The following is a 15285-nucleotide window of genomic DNA, read 5'->3' as shown; positions in this document are numbered from 1 at the left end:
TCATTTTTAAATATATTTGCATATCAAATAGAAGAAAAAAAATTTCATTTTGAATTATAATTTTTTATCCAGTAAATATGGCAGAACACCTACTATGTGCTAGGCATTACGCTTGGCAGTTGGGGATACAGTTGTGAAAAGAAACAGGCCTAGTACTCTGTCCACATGGAGATAATAATCAAGTGACAGAGGCCAATATTAAGTAAAGAATCACACAAATACATGCATACTTTCAATTGTAATAACTACCAGTAGAAAAGGTTCAGGGTGCACTTAAAGAATGTAAAGAGGGATCCTGACCAGGGACACAATAGAAGGTTCCAGATAGGATGGGAGAAACATTTAGAACAAAATTCAAATTCCTAAAAATAGGCCAGATTTACAGGACCCATAGAGATTAGAGGAATCCCTGAGATTATCACCTTAAAATAACCTTTGAACTTAGAACTGAAACCACTCCTGGAGGTCACCTGTCAGCCAAATAATAGATTGGTTTATAAAATAAACAATATCACCCCTGAATAATGTGCTCCCTTAAATAATCAACTATATGAGACCCAATGGTCAACATTTACCCCAAAGCAAACATGAGAAGGTAAGGAGGTGCAGGTTAGCTAAATTAATGGAAACAGAACAAACAAAATGGAAATAATGAGAAAGCTGACACATTTTTAAAATTATAACCAATGTCATGGAACAATTTGTATAAAAAATTTTAAATAGGAACCTAATTTGTTGTGTATACTTTCACCCAAAACACAGTAAAATATTATTTAAAAATAAATAGAAGAATGTAAAGAGGGAACTAACTGACCAAGTCAAGAGGGGTTGTAGGTAAGTGTTTCCCTAATGAAGTGATGGTATAACTGTATGCTGAAGGAAGAGCAGGAGTTAATTAGATGAACAGGAAGAGAAACGCTCCTGGCTAGAGGCCTAGGTTCAGGAAAGAAAGATAAGGCCCAAGCCTTCCAGTGTCATGTTAAAAGTTGGGCTTTTGTTCTAAAAGCAATGGTAAGTCTTTATTAAAGGGTTTTAAGTAACAACGGAAATGATCAATTTCACTTTGAAAAGAAAGCTCTGCTGGTAAGGTGAAACATAGACTTCCATCCATTCAATATGGCATCCAGTAAATATGGAAGGGGGAAAGGATTCCAAGTAGATTTGGGAAAAGCAGTTAGAGAGCTATTGCAGTAGTCCTGGCGAGAATTAAGTGGAAGATTGGACTATGGATGTGATGGTAAAGATGATAAAATAAGAACAATAACATTTATAACTTGGTGGCAGATTGGAAATAGGGTAGGAAAGTGAAGTGACAAGGACAATGTCTAGGCATCTAGAAAAGATGAGGTCTGCAGAGGAAGAACCATGAGTCAGTTTGGTATATATTTTGCCTATGAGTCTCTTGAGATTTTAAAGTGCAGATTGGTTCAAGGAGGGTATGGTGCCTTGCCAAATACTACTTAAAGTTTGAGTTAATTGAAAGTTGGAAAAATCCATTAAAGTTACTGACATAAAAGCCAATGATAACTCTAGAAAGAGTTTTTCAGCGAAGTAGTGAGGCAGAACCCCAACTGAAGCAAAATAATAAATGAGTTAGTCATGAGGAGATGGAGATAAAAAATGTAGAGAAATCTCTTGAGAAGTTTGACTGTGAATGAGTAAGGAGAGAAAAAAGATGTAAGTTGAGAGATGACATCAGATCACGGGAGAGTTCTTTTCTCCTTTAAATGTAAAATATATTTTAACATATTTAACACATTTAAAAGCTGATGAGAAAGATCCAGTGGAGAAAGAGATACTTAATATATAAGAGAAAAAAAATTTTTAAATAAGTTTTTTAAAAAATGGGGAGGAATATGAACCAAAGCACAGGTATAGTAGGAGGGTAGGTGTATTTGTATGTTTGTAAGCTACAAAAAGGAGCCCTGGTGGCGCAGTGGTTAAAGCACTTGGCTGCTAACCAAAAGGTCGGTGGTTTGGACCCACATGCCGCTCCAAAGGAGAAAGATATGGCAGTCTGCTTCCGTAAGGATTCACAGCTGTGGAAATGGGGCAGTTCTACTCTATCCTACAGGATCACAATGAGTCAGAATCTCGACTCCACTGCAGTGGCTTTAAGCTACAAAATGTTTTAAGAGTTACTATGTATTTTCTCTGTGAAGTAGAAGACAAGGTTGTCTTTGAGAGGGGGTAGGGAAGAGGGAGAATACTTTGGAGGTTGGGAGAGAGTAAAAACATTTGAAAAAGACAATTCAAAGAGAAAGAGAATGAGTTGGCCAGAGTAATGGAAGAGGATTGTCAGCGGGGAGGGCCCATTTAAGACTGAAGTGCATGGATTTATAGTGAAACAATATGGAGAAAGTTGGGTGACTCCCTTGTCAGAACATTGCCACCAGGTGCAAACACAAAGAAAATAGGCAGTTGAATTCTTCCAAAGCTGGGGTTTTGCTAGAAACAAATGATTAAAATACAAGAGCATTTAGGATTTAGGCAAGAATGTTACTGAAAATGATGGATCATGGAATCTAAACAAGATATGGGAAGAAGTGAAAGAAAAGAAAGAGCTGATGGTTGCAGGAGAAATTAGGGGTGGAGATGGTCATTGAGGCCAAAGATTCAGATAAAGCCAAAGAATGGTGATAGTGGAAACTGAAAGGTAAATTATGTCATGGAGAGTGCATAAATTAATCTTAGAGGCAGAGTGCTTATGAGTGATTGTAAGATATGACTATGGGAATTAGTGGTTGAGATGGAGTGGTTAAAATATCACTGGAAATAAATGGCTCAAGAAACTGAGGAGCTGAGGTGTTAGGTGGATCATCCATGTGGGTCTTGAAACCACCATGACATGGAGTGAAGAAGATGACTATGAGTCAGGTGCTAAGATATATAATAAATGAGGGAGGATAACCTGAAGGAACAAAGGTTTTTAAAGAGAGTGGAGGAATAATGGTCTGGAAACAATGAAGGGGAGCATGAGTCACCAACCCTATTTCCTGACCTGGTGCTACAAAGGTTGTGAGAAAACAAACATTCTCCAGATGAGAAGTAGTATTTCCTGCAAAGGGGACAGTTTCTGAGGGCTAGCTGGAAGGATTTAAAAGATTTGGGAGATCTGGAACACTGATGGTGTGGTGGTTAAGAGCTATGGCTGCTAACCTAAAGGTTGGCTGTTCAAATCCACCAGCAGCTCCTTGGAAACTCTATGGGGCAGTTCTATTCTGTTCTATAGGGTCTCTATGAGCCAGAATGGACTCAACGGCAATGAATTGGTTGGGTTAGGAGACTGGGTCAGAGGCAAGGAAGTACACATCGTTATAGGGGCGGTATTGTACTAGAAAATAGGATGCCTCAGGATCTTACATTTTGAATAATGACTAATGACAGTAGAGATGAAAGACATTGTAGACTTAAATTCAATGGTGTCTGTAATCGGAGCCCTGGTGGTACAGTGGTTAAGAGCTCAGCTGCTAACCAGAATATCGGCAGTTGGAATACACCAGTCGCTCCTTGGAAACCCTATGGGGTAGTTCTGCTCTTTCCTATAGGGTCACTGTGAGTCAGAATTGACTCGACGCAAGGGGTTTGGTGTCTGTAATAAGAGTGGGCATTGGACCTAGTACACTGAGGATCATGGCTGATCACTAGAACATTTCATCTTTTTCCCATTAGTACATTTTTTCTGTATATTTCTCCTGTGAACTGCTACTTCATTCCTTTGCTAATTGCATATTAGCATATTTCCCCCTCTTACAAATTTGTAATTTTTAAAAAATTTTTATTGTGCTTTAAGTGAAAGTTTACAAATCAAGTCAGTCTTTCACACAAAAACTTATACACACCTTGCTACGTACTCTCAATTGCTCTCCCCCTAATGAGACAGCCCACTCCCTCCCGCTACTCTCTCTTTTCCTGTCCATTGGGTCAGCTTCTAACCCCCTGTACCATCCCATCTCCCCTCCAGACAGGAGATGCCAACATAGTCTCAAGTGTCCACCTGATCCAAGAAGCTCACTCACCAGCATCCCTCTCCATTCCATTGTCCAGTCCAAACTCTGTCTGAAGAATTGGCTTTGGGAATTGTTCCTGTCCTGGGCCAACGGAAGGTTTGGGGCCATGACCACCAGGGTCCATCCATTGTCAGACCATTGAGTCTGGTCTTTTTATGACAATTTGGGGACTGCATCCCACTGCTCTCCTGCTCCCTCAGGAGGTCTCTGTTGTGCTCCCTGATAGGGCAGTCATAGGTTGTAGCTGGCACCATCTGGTTAGTCTGGTCTCCGGCTGATCTAGTCTCTGGTTTATGTGGCCCTGTCTGTCTCCTGGGCTCGTAATTACCTTGTGTCCTGGTGTTCTTCATTCTCCTTCGGTCCAGGCGGGTTAAGACTAATTGATGCATCTTAGATGGCCACTTGGCAACGTTTAAGACCCTAGATGCCACTCTCCAAAGTGGGATGCAGAATGTTTTCTTAATAGATTTTATTATGCCAATTGACTTAAGATGTCCCCTGAAACCATGGTCCTCAGACCCCCGCCTCTGCTACGCTGGCTTTCGAAGCATTCAGTTTATTCAGGAAACTGCTTTTGGTTTAGTCCAGTTGTGCTGACCTTGCCTGTATTGTCTGCTATCTTTCCTTTTACCTAAAGTAGTTTTATCTACTATCTGATTAGTGAATACCACTCTCCCACCCTCCCTCCCTTCCCCCTCTCGTAACTATCAAAGAATAATTTCTTCTCTGTTTAAACTGTTTCTCGAGTTCTTATAATAGTGGTCTTATATAATATTTGTCCTTTTGCAGCTGACTAATTTCACTCAGCTTAATCCCTTCCATATTCTTCCATGTTATGAAATGTTTCACAGATTCATCACAGTTCTTTATGGATGTGTAGTATTCCATTGTGTGAATATACACTAATTTATTTATCCATTCATCCATTGATGGGCACCTTGGTTATTTCCAGCTTTTTGCTATTGTAAACAGTGCTGCAATGAACATGGGTGTGCATATATCTGTTCGTGTAAAGGCTCTTATTTCTCTAGGATATTTTCCAAGGAGTGGGATTGCTGGATAAACCCTGGTGGTGTAGTGTTTAAGTGCGACAGCGGCTAACCAAAAGGTTGGCAGTTTGAATCCGCTAGGCACTCCTTGGAAACTCTACAGGGCAGTTCTACTCTGTCCCATAGGGTTGCTATGAGTCAGAATCGACTCGACGGCAGTGGGTTTTGGTTTTATGGTAGTTCTATTTCTAGCTTTTTAAGGAAGCGCCAAATCGATTTCCAAACTGGTTGTAACATTTTACATTCCCACCATCAGTGTATAAGTGTTCCAGTCTCTCCACAAACTCTCCAACATTTAATATTTTGTGTTTTTTGGATTAATGCCAGCCTTGTTGGAGTGAGATGGAATCTCATTGTAGTTTTGATTTGCATTTCTCTAATGGCTATAAATCATGAGGATTTCCTCATATATTTATTAGTGGCCTAAATGTCTTCTTTAGTGAAGTGTCTATTCATATCTTTTGTCCATTTTTTAATTGGGTTATTTGTCTTTTTGTAGTTGAGTTTTTGCAGTATCATGTAGGTTTTAGAGATCAGGTGCTGATCGGAAATGCCATACCTAAAAGCTTTTTCCCAGTCTGTAGGTAATCTTTCTACTCTTTTGGTAAAGTCTTTGGATGAGCATAGGTGTTCGAGTTACAGGAGTGCCCAGTTATCTAGTTATTCTTCTGCATTGTTAGTAATGTTTTGTATACTGTTTATGCCATGTATTAGGGCTCCTAATGTTGTCCCTATTTTTTCTTCCATGATCTTTATCATTTTATATTTAGGTCTTTTTGTGCATGGTTTGAGGTATGGGTCTTGTTTCATTTTTTTGCAGATGGATATACAGTTATACCAGCACCATTTGTTAAAGAAGCTGTCTTTTCGCCCATTTAACTGACTTTGGGCCTTTGTCAAATATCAACTTCTCATACGTGAATGGATTTGTGTCTAGATTCTCAGTTCTGTTGCACTGGGCGATGTATCTGGTGTTTTGACTACTGTGGCAGTATAACAGGTTCTAAAATCAGGTAGAGTGAGGCCTCCCACTTTGTTCTTTTTCAGCAATGCTTTACTTTCTTTTTTTTTTTCCCCTTCCATATGAAGTTGGTGATTTTTTTCTACATCTCATTAAAAAATGTCATTGAAATTTGGATCTGAATTGCATTGTATCTATAGATCGCTTTTGGTAGAATAGATATTTTTACAATGTTAAGTCTTCCTATCCATGAGGAAGGTACGTTTTTCCACTTATGCAGGTCTCTTTTGGTTTCTTGCGGAAGTGTTTTGTAGTTTTCTTTGTGTAAGTCTTTTACATCTCTGGTAAGATTTATTCCTAAGTATTTTGTCTTCTTGGGGGCTACTCTAAATGGTATTGATTTGGCGATTTCCTCTTTGATGTTCTTTTTGTTGATGTAGAGGAATCCAACTAATTTTTGTATGTTTATCTTGTATCCTGATACTATGCTGAACTCTTCTATTAGTTTCAGTAGTTTTCTTGAGGATTCATTAGGGTGTTCTGTGTATAAGATCATGTCTTCTACAAATAGAGATACTTTTACTTCTTCATTGCCAAGCTGGATGCCTTTTATTTCTTTATCTAGCCTAATTGCTCTGGCTGGTACCTCCAGCATAATGTTGAATAAGAGGGGTGATAAAGGGCATCCTTGTCTGGTTCCTGATCTCAAGGGGAATGTTTTCATGCTCTCTCCATTTAGGATGATGTTGGCTATTGGCTTTGTATAAATGCCCTTTACTATGTTGAGGAATTTTCCTTCTATTCCTATTTTGCTGAGAGTTTTTATCATGAATCGGTGTTGAACTTTGCCAAAAGACTTTTCTGTATCAATTGATAAAATCATGTGATTCTTGTCTGTTGTTTTATTTATATGATGGATTACAATTTCTAATCTTGAACCATCCCTGCATACCCGGTATGAATCCCACTTGGTCACGGTGAATTATTTTTTTTGATATGTTGTTGAATTTTGTTGGTTAGAATTTTGTTGAGGATTTTTGCATCTAAGTTCATAAGGGATATAAGTCTGTAATTTTATTTTTTTTTTGTGGTGTCTTTACCTGGTTTTGATATCAGGGATATGCTGGCTTCATAGAATGAGTTTGGGAGTATTCCGTCCTTTTCTATGCTCTGAGATACCTTTAGTAGTAGCGGTGTTAACTCTTTGAAAGTTTGGTAGAACTCTGCAGTGAAGCCATCAGGGCCAGGGCTTTTTTTTTGTTGGGAGTGTTTTGATTACCTTTTCAATCTCTTCTTTCGTTATAGGTCTATTTAGTAGTTCTACCTGACGGCACTGGGTTCTGAGTTTACCTCTGTTTGTGTTAGTTGAAGTAGGTAGTGTGTTTCTGGGAATTCATCCATTTCTTCTAGGTTTTCAAATTTGTTAGAGTACAATTTTTCATAGTAATCTGATATGATTCTTTTAATTTCAGTTGAGTTTGTTGTAATATCGCCCATCTCATTTCTTATTCAGGTTATTTGCTTCCTCTCCTGTTTTTTTTTTTTTTTTTCCAGTTTGGCTAATGGTTTATCAATTTTGTAAATTTTTTTCAAAGAGCCAGCTTTTGGTCTTGTTAATTCTTTCAATTGTTTTTCTGTTTTCTATTTCATTTAGTTCTGCTCTAATTTTTATTATTTGCTTTCTTCGGGTGCCTGAGGGTTTCTTTTGTTTCTCTCTTTCTATTTATTCAAGTTGTGGGAATAATTCTTTGATTTTGGCCCTTCCTTCTTTTTGTATGTGTGCATTTATTGATATAAATTGATCTGTGAGTGCTGCTTTTGCTGTGTCTCAAAGGGTGTGATAGGATGTGTTTTCATTCTCATTGGATTCTATGAATTTCTTTATTCCATCCTTAATGTGTTCTATAATCCAGTCTTTTTTGAGCAGGGTATTGTTCACTCTCTAAGTATTTGGTTTCTTTTCCCTGCTTTTTCTCTTATTGATTTCTACTTTTATGGCCTTATGGTCAGAGAAGATGCTTTGTAATACTTCAGTGTTTTGGATTCTGCCAAGGCTTGCTTTATGACCTAATATGTGGTCTATTCTAGAGAATGTTCCATGTGCACTAGAAAAGAAAGTATACTTGGCTGCTGTTTGGTGGAATGTTCTGTATATGTCTATAAGGTCAAGTTGGTTGATTATGGCATTTAGATTTTCCGTGTCTTTGTTGAGCTTTTTTCTGGATGTCCTATCCTTCACCAAAAGTGGTGTGTTGAAGTTTCCTACTATTATTGTAGAGTTGTCTATCTCACTTTTCAATGCTGATAGAGTTTGTTTTATGTATCTTGCAGCCCTGTCATTGGGTGCATAAATATTTAATATAGTTATATCCTCTTGGTATATTGTCCCTTTAATCACTAGTGTCTTTTCGTTTCCTTTCTGATGGATTTAACTTTAAAGTCTATTTTGTCAGAAATTAATATTGCCACTCCTGCTCTTTTTTGATTGTTGTTTGCTTGATATATTTTTTCCCATCCTTTGAGTTTTAGTTTGTGTCTGTAAGATGTGTCTCTTGTAGGCAGCATATGGACGGGTTGTGATTTTTAGCCTATTCTACCACTCTCTTTCTCTTTATTGGTGCATTTAGACCATTTACATCCAGTGTAATTATGGATAGGTATGAATTTAGTGCTGTCATTTTGATGTCTTTTTTGTGTGTGTTTTTGACAGTTTCTTTTTCCCACTTAATTTTATGTGCTGAGTGAATTATCTGTATATATTGTCCTTTCCTCACATTCATTGTTGTTTATTTTGTTTCTGCTTTTTTCTCGTATTTTATTTTGATGTGTAGGATAGTTTGTCTCCTTTGTAGCTACCTTATTACCCCTATTTTTCTAAATTTAAGCCTAACTTTTGTTTCTTTGTATCACCTTGTCTTCCTCTCCATAAGAAGGCTCTGTGACTACATTTCTTAGTCCCTCTTTATTGTTTTAATGTTCTCTTCTTTTACATAATAACATCACTGTTTCCCTCTTCTGTTTTTTTAATCTGATTTATTTTTGTGATTTCCCTGTCTGGGTTGACTTCTGTTGCTCTGCCCAGTGTTCTAGTCTTGGGTCGATACCTGATATTACTGATTTTCTAACCAGAGAACTCCCTTTAGTATTTCTTGTAGTTTTGGTTTGGTTTTCACGAATTCCATAAACTTCTGTTTATCTGGAAATGTCCTCATTTCACCTTCATATTTGAGAGACACTTTTGCTGGATATATGATTCTTGGTTGGTAATTTTTTTCCTTCAATTTTTTATATAAGTCATCACATTGCCTCCTTGCCTGCATGGTTTCTGCCAAGTAGTCCGAGCTTATTCTTATTGACTCTCCTTTGTGGGTGACTTTTTGTTTATACCTAGCTGCTCTTAGAATTCTCTCTTTATCTTTAGTTTTGGCAAGTTTAATTATAGTATGTCTTGGTGACTTTCTTTTAAAATCTACCTTATGTGGAGTTCGATGAGCATCTTGGATAGATATCTTCTCATCTTTCACAGTATCAAGGACATTTTCTGCCAAGAAATCTTCAACAATTCTCTCCGTATTTTCTGTTATCCTTCCCTGTTCTGGCATTCCAATCACTTGTAGGTTATTTCTCTTAATAGAGTCCCTCGTGATTCTTAAGGTTTCTTCATTTTTTAAAATTCTTTTATCTGATTTTTCTTCAAATATATTGGTGCTAAGTGCTTTATCTTCAAGTTCAGAAATTCTGCCTTCCACTTGTTCAATTCTGCTCCTCTGACTTTCTATTGAGTTGTCTACTTCTGTAATTTTATTGTTAATCTTCTGAATTTCTGATTGTTGTCTATGGATTTTTCCAGCTTATTAAAATTTTCATTATGTTCTTGAATAACCTTTTTAATTTCTTCAACTCTTCTCTATGTGTTTCTTAGCTTGTTCTGTATACTGCCTGCTCTCCTTCCTGATATCTTAAAGGGCTCTGTATATTATTCTTTTGTATTCTGCCTCCAGTAATTCCAGGAAGGCACTTTCATCTAGAAGGTCCCTGGATTCTTTTTTTGAGAGCTTGTTGAGGCAATCATGGTCTGTTTCTTTATGTGACTTGATATTGACGGTTGTCTCTGAGCCATGTATAAGTTATTGTATTAGTTTATTTTATGTTTGCTTACTGTGTCGTAGCTTCTTGCTTTGTTTTGTTTTGATATGCCCAAATGGGTTGCTTGAATGAGCTAGCTTGATTATTTTTGCCTTTGGAGCTCTGCTGTCCTGTCCCCAGATAGCTAGAGCTGTTATCAGGTATATGAGTCTAGGATTCCATTCACTTTTCTTGTATGAATTCAGCTTAGGTATCTGGGTAGCTGATCATCAAGTGTGTGGTGCAGGCTGTGCCCTACAGTCTTAGAGGGGGCAAGGGTGATTGGTGTAGATACTGATATATGGTTGCAGCAGGGTGTCACGCGCTGAACAAGGCAGGGGCTGAGAATCATTCCCTGAGTGTCTATGAGGAAAGTGTGTCCCTGTTCCCTAGAGTGTACAGGTGGGTGGGTTCTGCAGATGGACCATATTTTTTGTTGTAAAGACTGGGAGGTACCAGTTATCCTTTGACCCCTGTTGTGGGTGGCTGGGTGATCTGAGTGGAGCCACCAGTCCTTAGGCCCCTGATGTGGGTGGGTGAGAACCCTGTTTAATAGGCAAAGCAAAGTCAAACATCAAACACCCACTTCTCCACTACACAGCTGAAACAGTTGTAGTCTGCCAACAAGGGCCTATTCTTCTGAAATAGGCCTACACAGGTCCATGCAGAGGGGAAGGTACTCAAAGTCCATGGACCGTTTATGCCTGGACAGGAGTCGCTTCTGTCCTGAGCTCCCCCAGTTAGTAGAACTGGCAAATTATCTTTTCCCCCAGTTGCAAGTTTATTCCTTCTCCAAGGCCAGGAGGATGGCTCTAAGCGCTCAGCAGGGCCTATCTCAGGCCCAAGGAATTCAGCCACTGAAGCCGACCTGGGAGCTGGGGGACACGGTAAAATATATGCAAGCACTTAGCTTTTGCCAAGAGTGCCGTTCTTCTCTGGTTCTGGAGGTGTGAGTAGGCTATGTGGCTGGATGCTTCTCCCTGAGGAAACTGCAGCTGAATGCTAGTACCAGCCCGCCACAGCTGCTCCCGGGAATGGTGCCTGAGGGCTCCCGGCGATTCAGGTCAGGTAACTCCTCCTCTCCACTTCTGAACTGTCTTTTCTTCCCCTCACCCCTCAGTTCGTTTTCTAACCTTGCCTTTGATGTTTAGGGCTCCTGGCTTGTCAGAAATATACTCATTTCACTTGTTTTTTTCAGGTCTTTGTTTTAAGAGGGCTTGCCGGAGGCGTCTCTCTGTTCTGCCATCTTGGCCCTGCCTCATGTAATTTTTTTTTTATAGTAAAAATATTTGCCCTTTATTTTATCTGTTGAGGGAGCTCTGGTGGCACAGTGATGAAATGCTCAGCTGCTAACAGAAAGGTTGGCAATTAGAATCCACTAGCCCCTCAGCAGGAGAAAGATATGGCAGTCTGCTTCTGTAAAGATTACATCTCTGGAAACCCTATGGGTCACTTCTACTGTGTCCTGCAATGTCACTATCAGTTGGAATCAGCTCCATGGCAATGGATTTGGTTTGGATTTTATTATGTATGTTACATTTATTTTTTCCCATTTAGTTTTGCTTATGGTGGTTTGTTTCTGTTTTTGTTTTTTTTAGTATAAAACTCTTTAATTTGCATGCAATGAACATTGTCAGTTTTTATTTTCCTGGCATCTTTTTTTTGTTACGTGATACTTTTTAAATGTAAATTTTCTCCTACAGCTTGATCACCTCTTTACATATAGATGCATTTTCTTGTATCTCTCCAAAACATTCCAATAGTTCAGGTTGTATACAGAAATGTTTGTGGTGGTTTTTCTTGTACTGTGATTAGTTGTGATGGTATTTTTACATGTCTCAAAACCATTTGTACCATAGTCTGTAGGACAACTTCCGATCCTTGCTCTTTAAGAGAGAAAACATAAAAGGGATACGGAATTCTCTAGAAATTCTGTCTTGACATTTATCATCAGGCATCTTTGCTTAACCATCCTGATACAGAGCATAATTCCAACTATGCTAATAGCTAATAAAGCATTTTGAAAGCACAATAAATATGTAGGAAGATCCATAATGTATAATTAGGATAAAAGCCAAGCTGTTGTAACAAACACTCAGAAATGCAGTGACTTAAAAGACATTGGTAATTATGGGCAGTCCAAGTTGTGAGGGTGGCTGGCTCCATGAGGCAATTCAGGGACTTAGGTTCTTTCCCTCTTGTTGTTCAACCATCTCCTAGGGCATTATTCTGTCTCCTTGATTGAAGCTGAGTCCATGTTATAGCTTTGGGGAAAGAGGGGGAAAAAAGAAGTCTAAGACAGGCAATCTCCCTGGTTTTTTTTTTTTTTTTTTTTTAAAAAAAGGAAGATGAAAGTTGCAAGAAGGCAAAGTTGTACGTGTTGCTTCTGCTAATGTTCTATTGGTAAGAATTGGGTCACATGTCTAAACCTCACTGTGAGGGAGGCTGAGAACTATAGTCTCTAACTGGGTGTTTGTTGGTGCAGGGAAAAAGGGAGGCCAGATTTAAAGAGTACAATTCGCAGTATACCACACCTGGGAAAGTGGGATAAATTTGTCTACATAATGAGGTGCATAATTTACTAAGACTTTCTCCTGAAAAGAATTATTTTAAATGTAAAATAATGCTATCTGACAATCACTTTTAAAAAAGAGAGAAACTCACAAAAATAAAACACTTGCATCTAAGGAAAATGTTTGAAGTTCTAGCACTTACTCCCCCTTTTACGCCTCTAAATCTCTCTTCAGATACACCCTCAATAACAGAAACCTCGGCCGAATTGTCACAATAGCAGAGCCTTTCAACACTGAACTACAGCTCTGGCAGGTATGAAGATAAATCCCTCTATGTTCTTGTCTAGGAACAGAATTAAATTTGAATTTTTTTGTTTTTTTCCAAAGAGAGATGATGTTTTCTCCATTCAATTATGGAAGACAATGAGAAAGAATTTTTGTATCTAATAAAAATGTGTGTGTGTGTGTATATATATATATATATATTTTCTAAACTGATCAAGAAACAAAGTTTCAAAGCTGAGAAAGATGAGGCTGAGAAGGCTACACGAGGCCTTTCAGTTTGCCAAAGCATAAACACTATGTCTCCCCTTTCCTGGTAGATGTAGCCCTGGAATAAGTTGGTCACAAGTACTCAGAATTCATAGTTTTCAATGTAAATTCAAATTATTCAGGGTTTCAAATATCTCAGTTTTCAGGAAAAAATATGTCTATTTATGTTGGACAATTAGAGATTGTATGAAGTTTTAATGTCTGTGTTTTAGATATGACAATGTTAAGATTCATCTCTATGTTAAGAAACAAAATAATTCTTATTTTTATAAATAGCCAATAATACTATGATTGAGTTTGGGGGAGGGTTTTGGAGAGAAGAGGGAGGGTAAAGTCCGGCTTCACAGAGATTTTTTTTCTTTTTACGAGCCCCTAGTAAGTAAACTAAAAGTATATTAAAATACTCCAAATTCCTGGGGTGAAAGGCTAAGCAAGACCATCATTCCACAAACCAGATTTTGCAGGGAACACCCTGGGGAATGCACAGAAAAGAGGGAGACCAGCAGAAGTAGAAATGGGCATGCAGCCTCTGGTATGCTGCCCTCCTTCCCCAACATGTCAGAGCTTTTTGGTTTACAAACTGCTGGGATACAAAAGCCATGAGTAGAGATTGCTAATCTGAGAGATGAGCTCCATCTGAATGATGGGGCAAGAGATATGTCTCAATGTTGTAAGTGATACTGAATGTCTAGATAAGAATGAAACAAATCCAGTTTGTAACTGAAATTCTTGAAGACTAATTGTGCTTAAAATGACTTCCTTAGTTATTACTACCTTTTCTTTTCTAGATGGAGAGCTTTTTTGCCAAATATCCAGAAGCTGGAGCGGGAGAAACACCTAGGGAGCAAGTGCTGGAAACAGTGAAAAACAATATTGAGTGGCTAAAACAAAATAGAAACACCATTAGAGAATGGTTTTTTAATTTACCTAGGAATGGCTAAAGTGTTCAAATAATGTACTTTAATTTTGTGAATGTATTATTCCTCCTATTAAGCATTTGGCCACCTGATTTATAAGCACTATAGAGGGAGCCTTATTAACAGATACTACTTTTGCTAAGTATTGGGCTTAAATGTCTTCCAAAGCTTTTAAATTGTTCCTCTTTGTTTAGGAAGGAAGATACTAATAGAGTGGTTAATATACTCAGGGATTTCTTCTAAGCGTACTTCATAGGACATTCTTAACAAATTGAAGAGAATTTAATAGTAATTTTAATGTCTTTAAATATCATTCTTTTATGTTAAATCTGTGAAAATAGAACATTTTCGTCTTAGGTTTACATTTTTAGTACCAAGGAAACACTACGTAATCTTCTCTCTTGATTGATTTTTAAAGTTTAAATACCACTACTTGAGGGACCAATATTACCGTCTTAATCTTTATTTTATTATTCAGAATTACACAGACCTAATATCATTTTATTCACATATATCTTACTACTTTAAATCCCACCCAAGTAACCTCGGCTTAAGTTTTACTCAAAGATTCATGAGTTAGCTAAAGAAATGGCCGACTTGTCTTTGCTCTTATAAAATCTACAAGAAAACTCACCTCTCCTTTTTAAAAATAAATCTGAATGATTATCTTGGGGGAAAAAATATTGCTTTCCAGTGTCAGTTTACTTTTGAATAAAAATGACTATAGCATTCTCCAAATAATTTAGCATGTTGTAAATATGATTCAAGAACCCTGGCCTTTTTCATACTTCGGTACTCAGTCATCTTGCTCCTTTCCCTACAAAGCTCTTTCAAATATGCTGTGAAATTAGAGGGAACATAGTGCTTAACTCTGCTCTAAGGATTTTAGAGGGAAAAAGCTAAATAATTGGAAACTGGTTAGGAAGGAGAAAAGGATGATTATTCCATAAAACTAAATGGAATTAAAATTTGGCTTCAACCTCAACTAGCAATCTAAGTGTGAAAATGGGGAAACCCATGGACGTCTTCAGCATGACTCTGCATATCTGAGACAGTATCTTCTTATAGATAAGCAGTGTTCTGTATAAACCCTCAGATCCAAATCTTTACAGAATAGCACTGATGAAATCTATATGCATGACTTGATTAAAGACATCA

General features: G+C 37.8%; 1 protein-coding gene across 1 annotated transcript in view; it reads left to right on the top strand.

Moving 5' to 3' along the window:
• The window catches only part of ENPEP (glutamyl aminopeptidase), a 125436-nt gene extending 110640 nt beyond the window's left edge, over nt 1-14796 (top strand). Inside the window, exons 19-20 of the mRNA XM_049885523.1 lie at nt 12893-12971; nt 13999-14796. Coding sequence (XP_049741480.1) covers nt 12893-12971; nt 13999-14151 — 232 coding nt within the window. The 3' untranslated portion in view covers nt 14152-14796. The remainder of the gene's footprint in view (nt 1-12892; nt 12972-13998) is intronic.
• The last annotated feature ends 489 nt before the right edge of the window (nt 14797-15285 follow it).

The sequence above is a fragment of the Elephas maximus genome, chromosome 5 (genome assembly GCF_024166365.1).
Source record: "Elephas maximus indicus isolate mEleMax1 chromosome 5, mEleMax1 primary haplotype, whole genome shotgun sequence".
Taxonomy (NCBI): domain Eukaryota; kingdom Metazoa; phylum Chordata; class Mammalia; order Proboscidea; family Elephantidae; genus Elephas; species Elephas maximus.
This window is presented reverse-complemented; position numbering and strand designations above follow the sequence as displayed.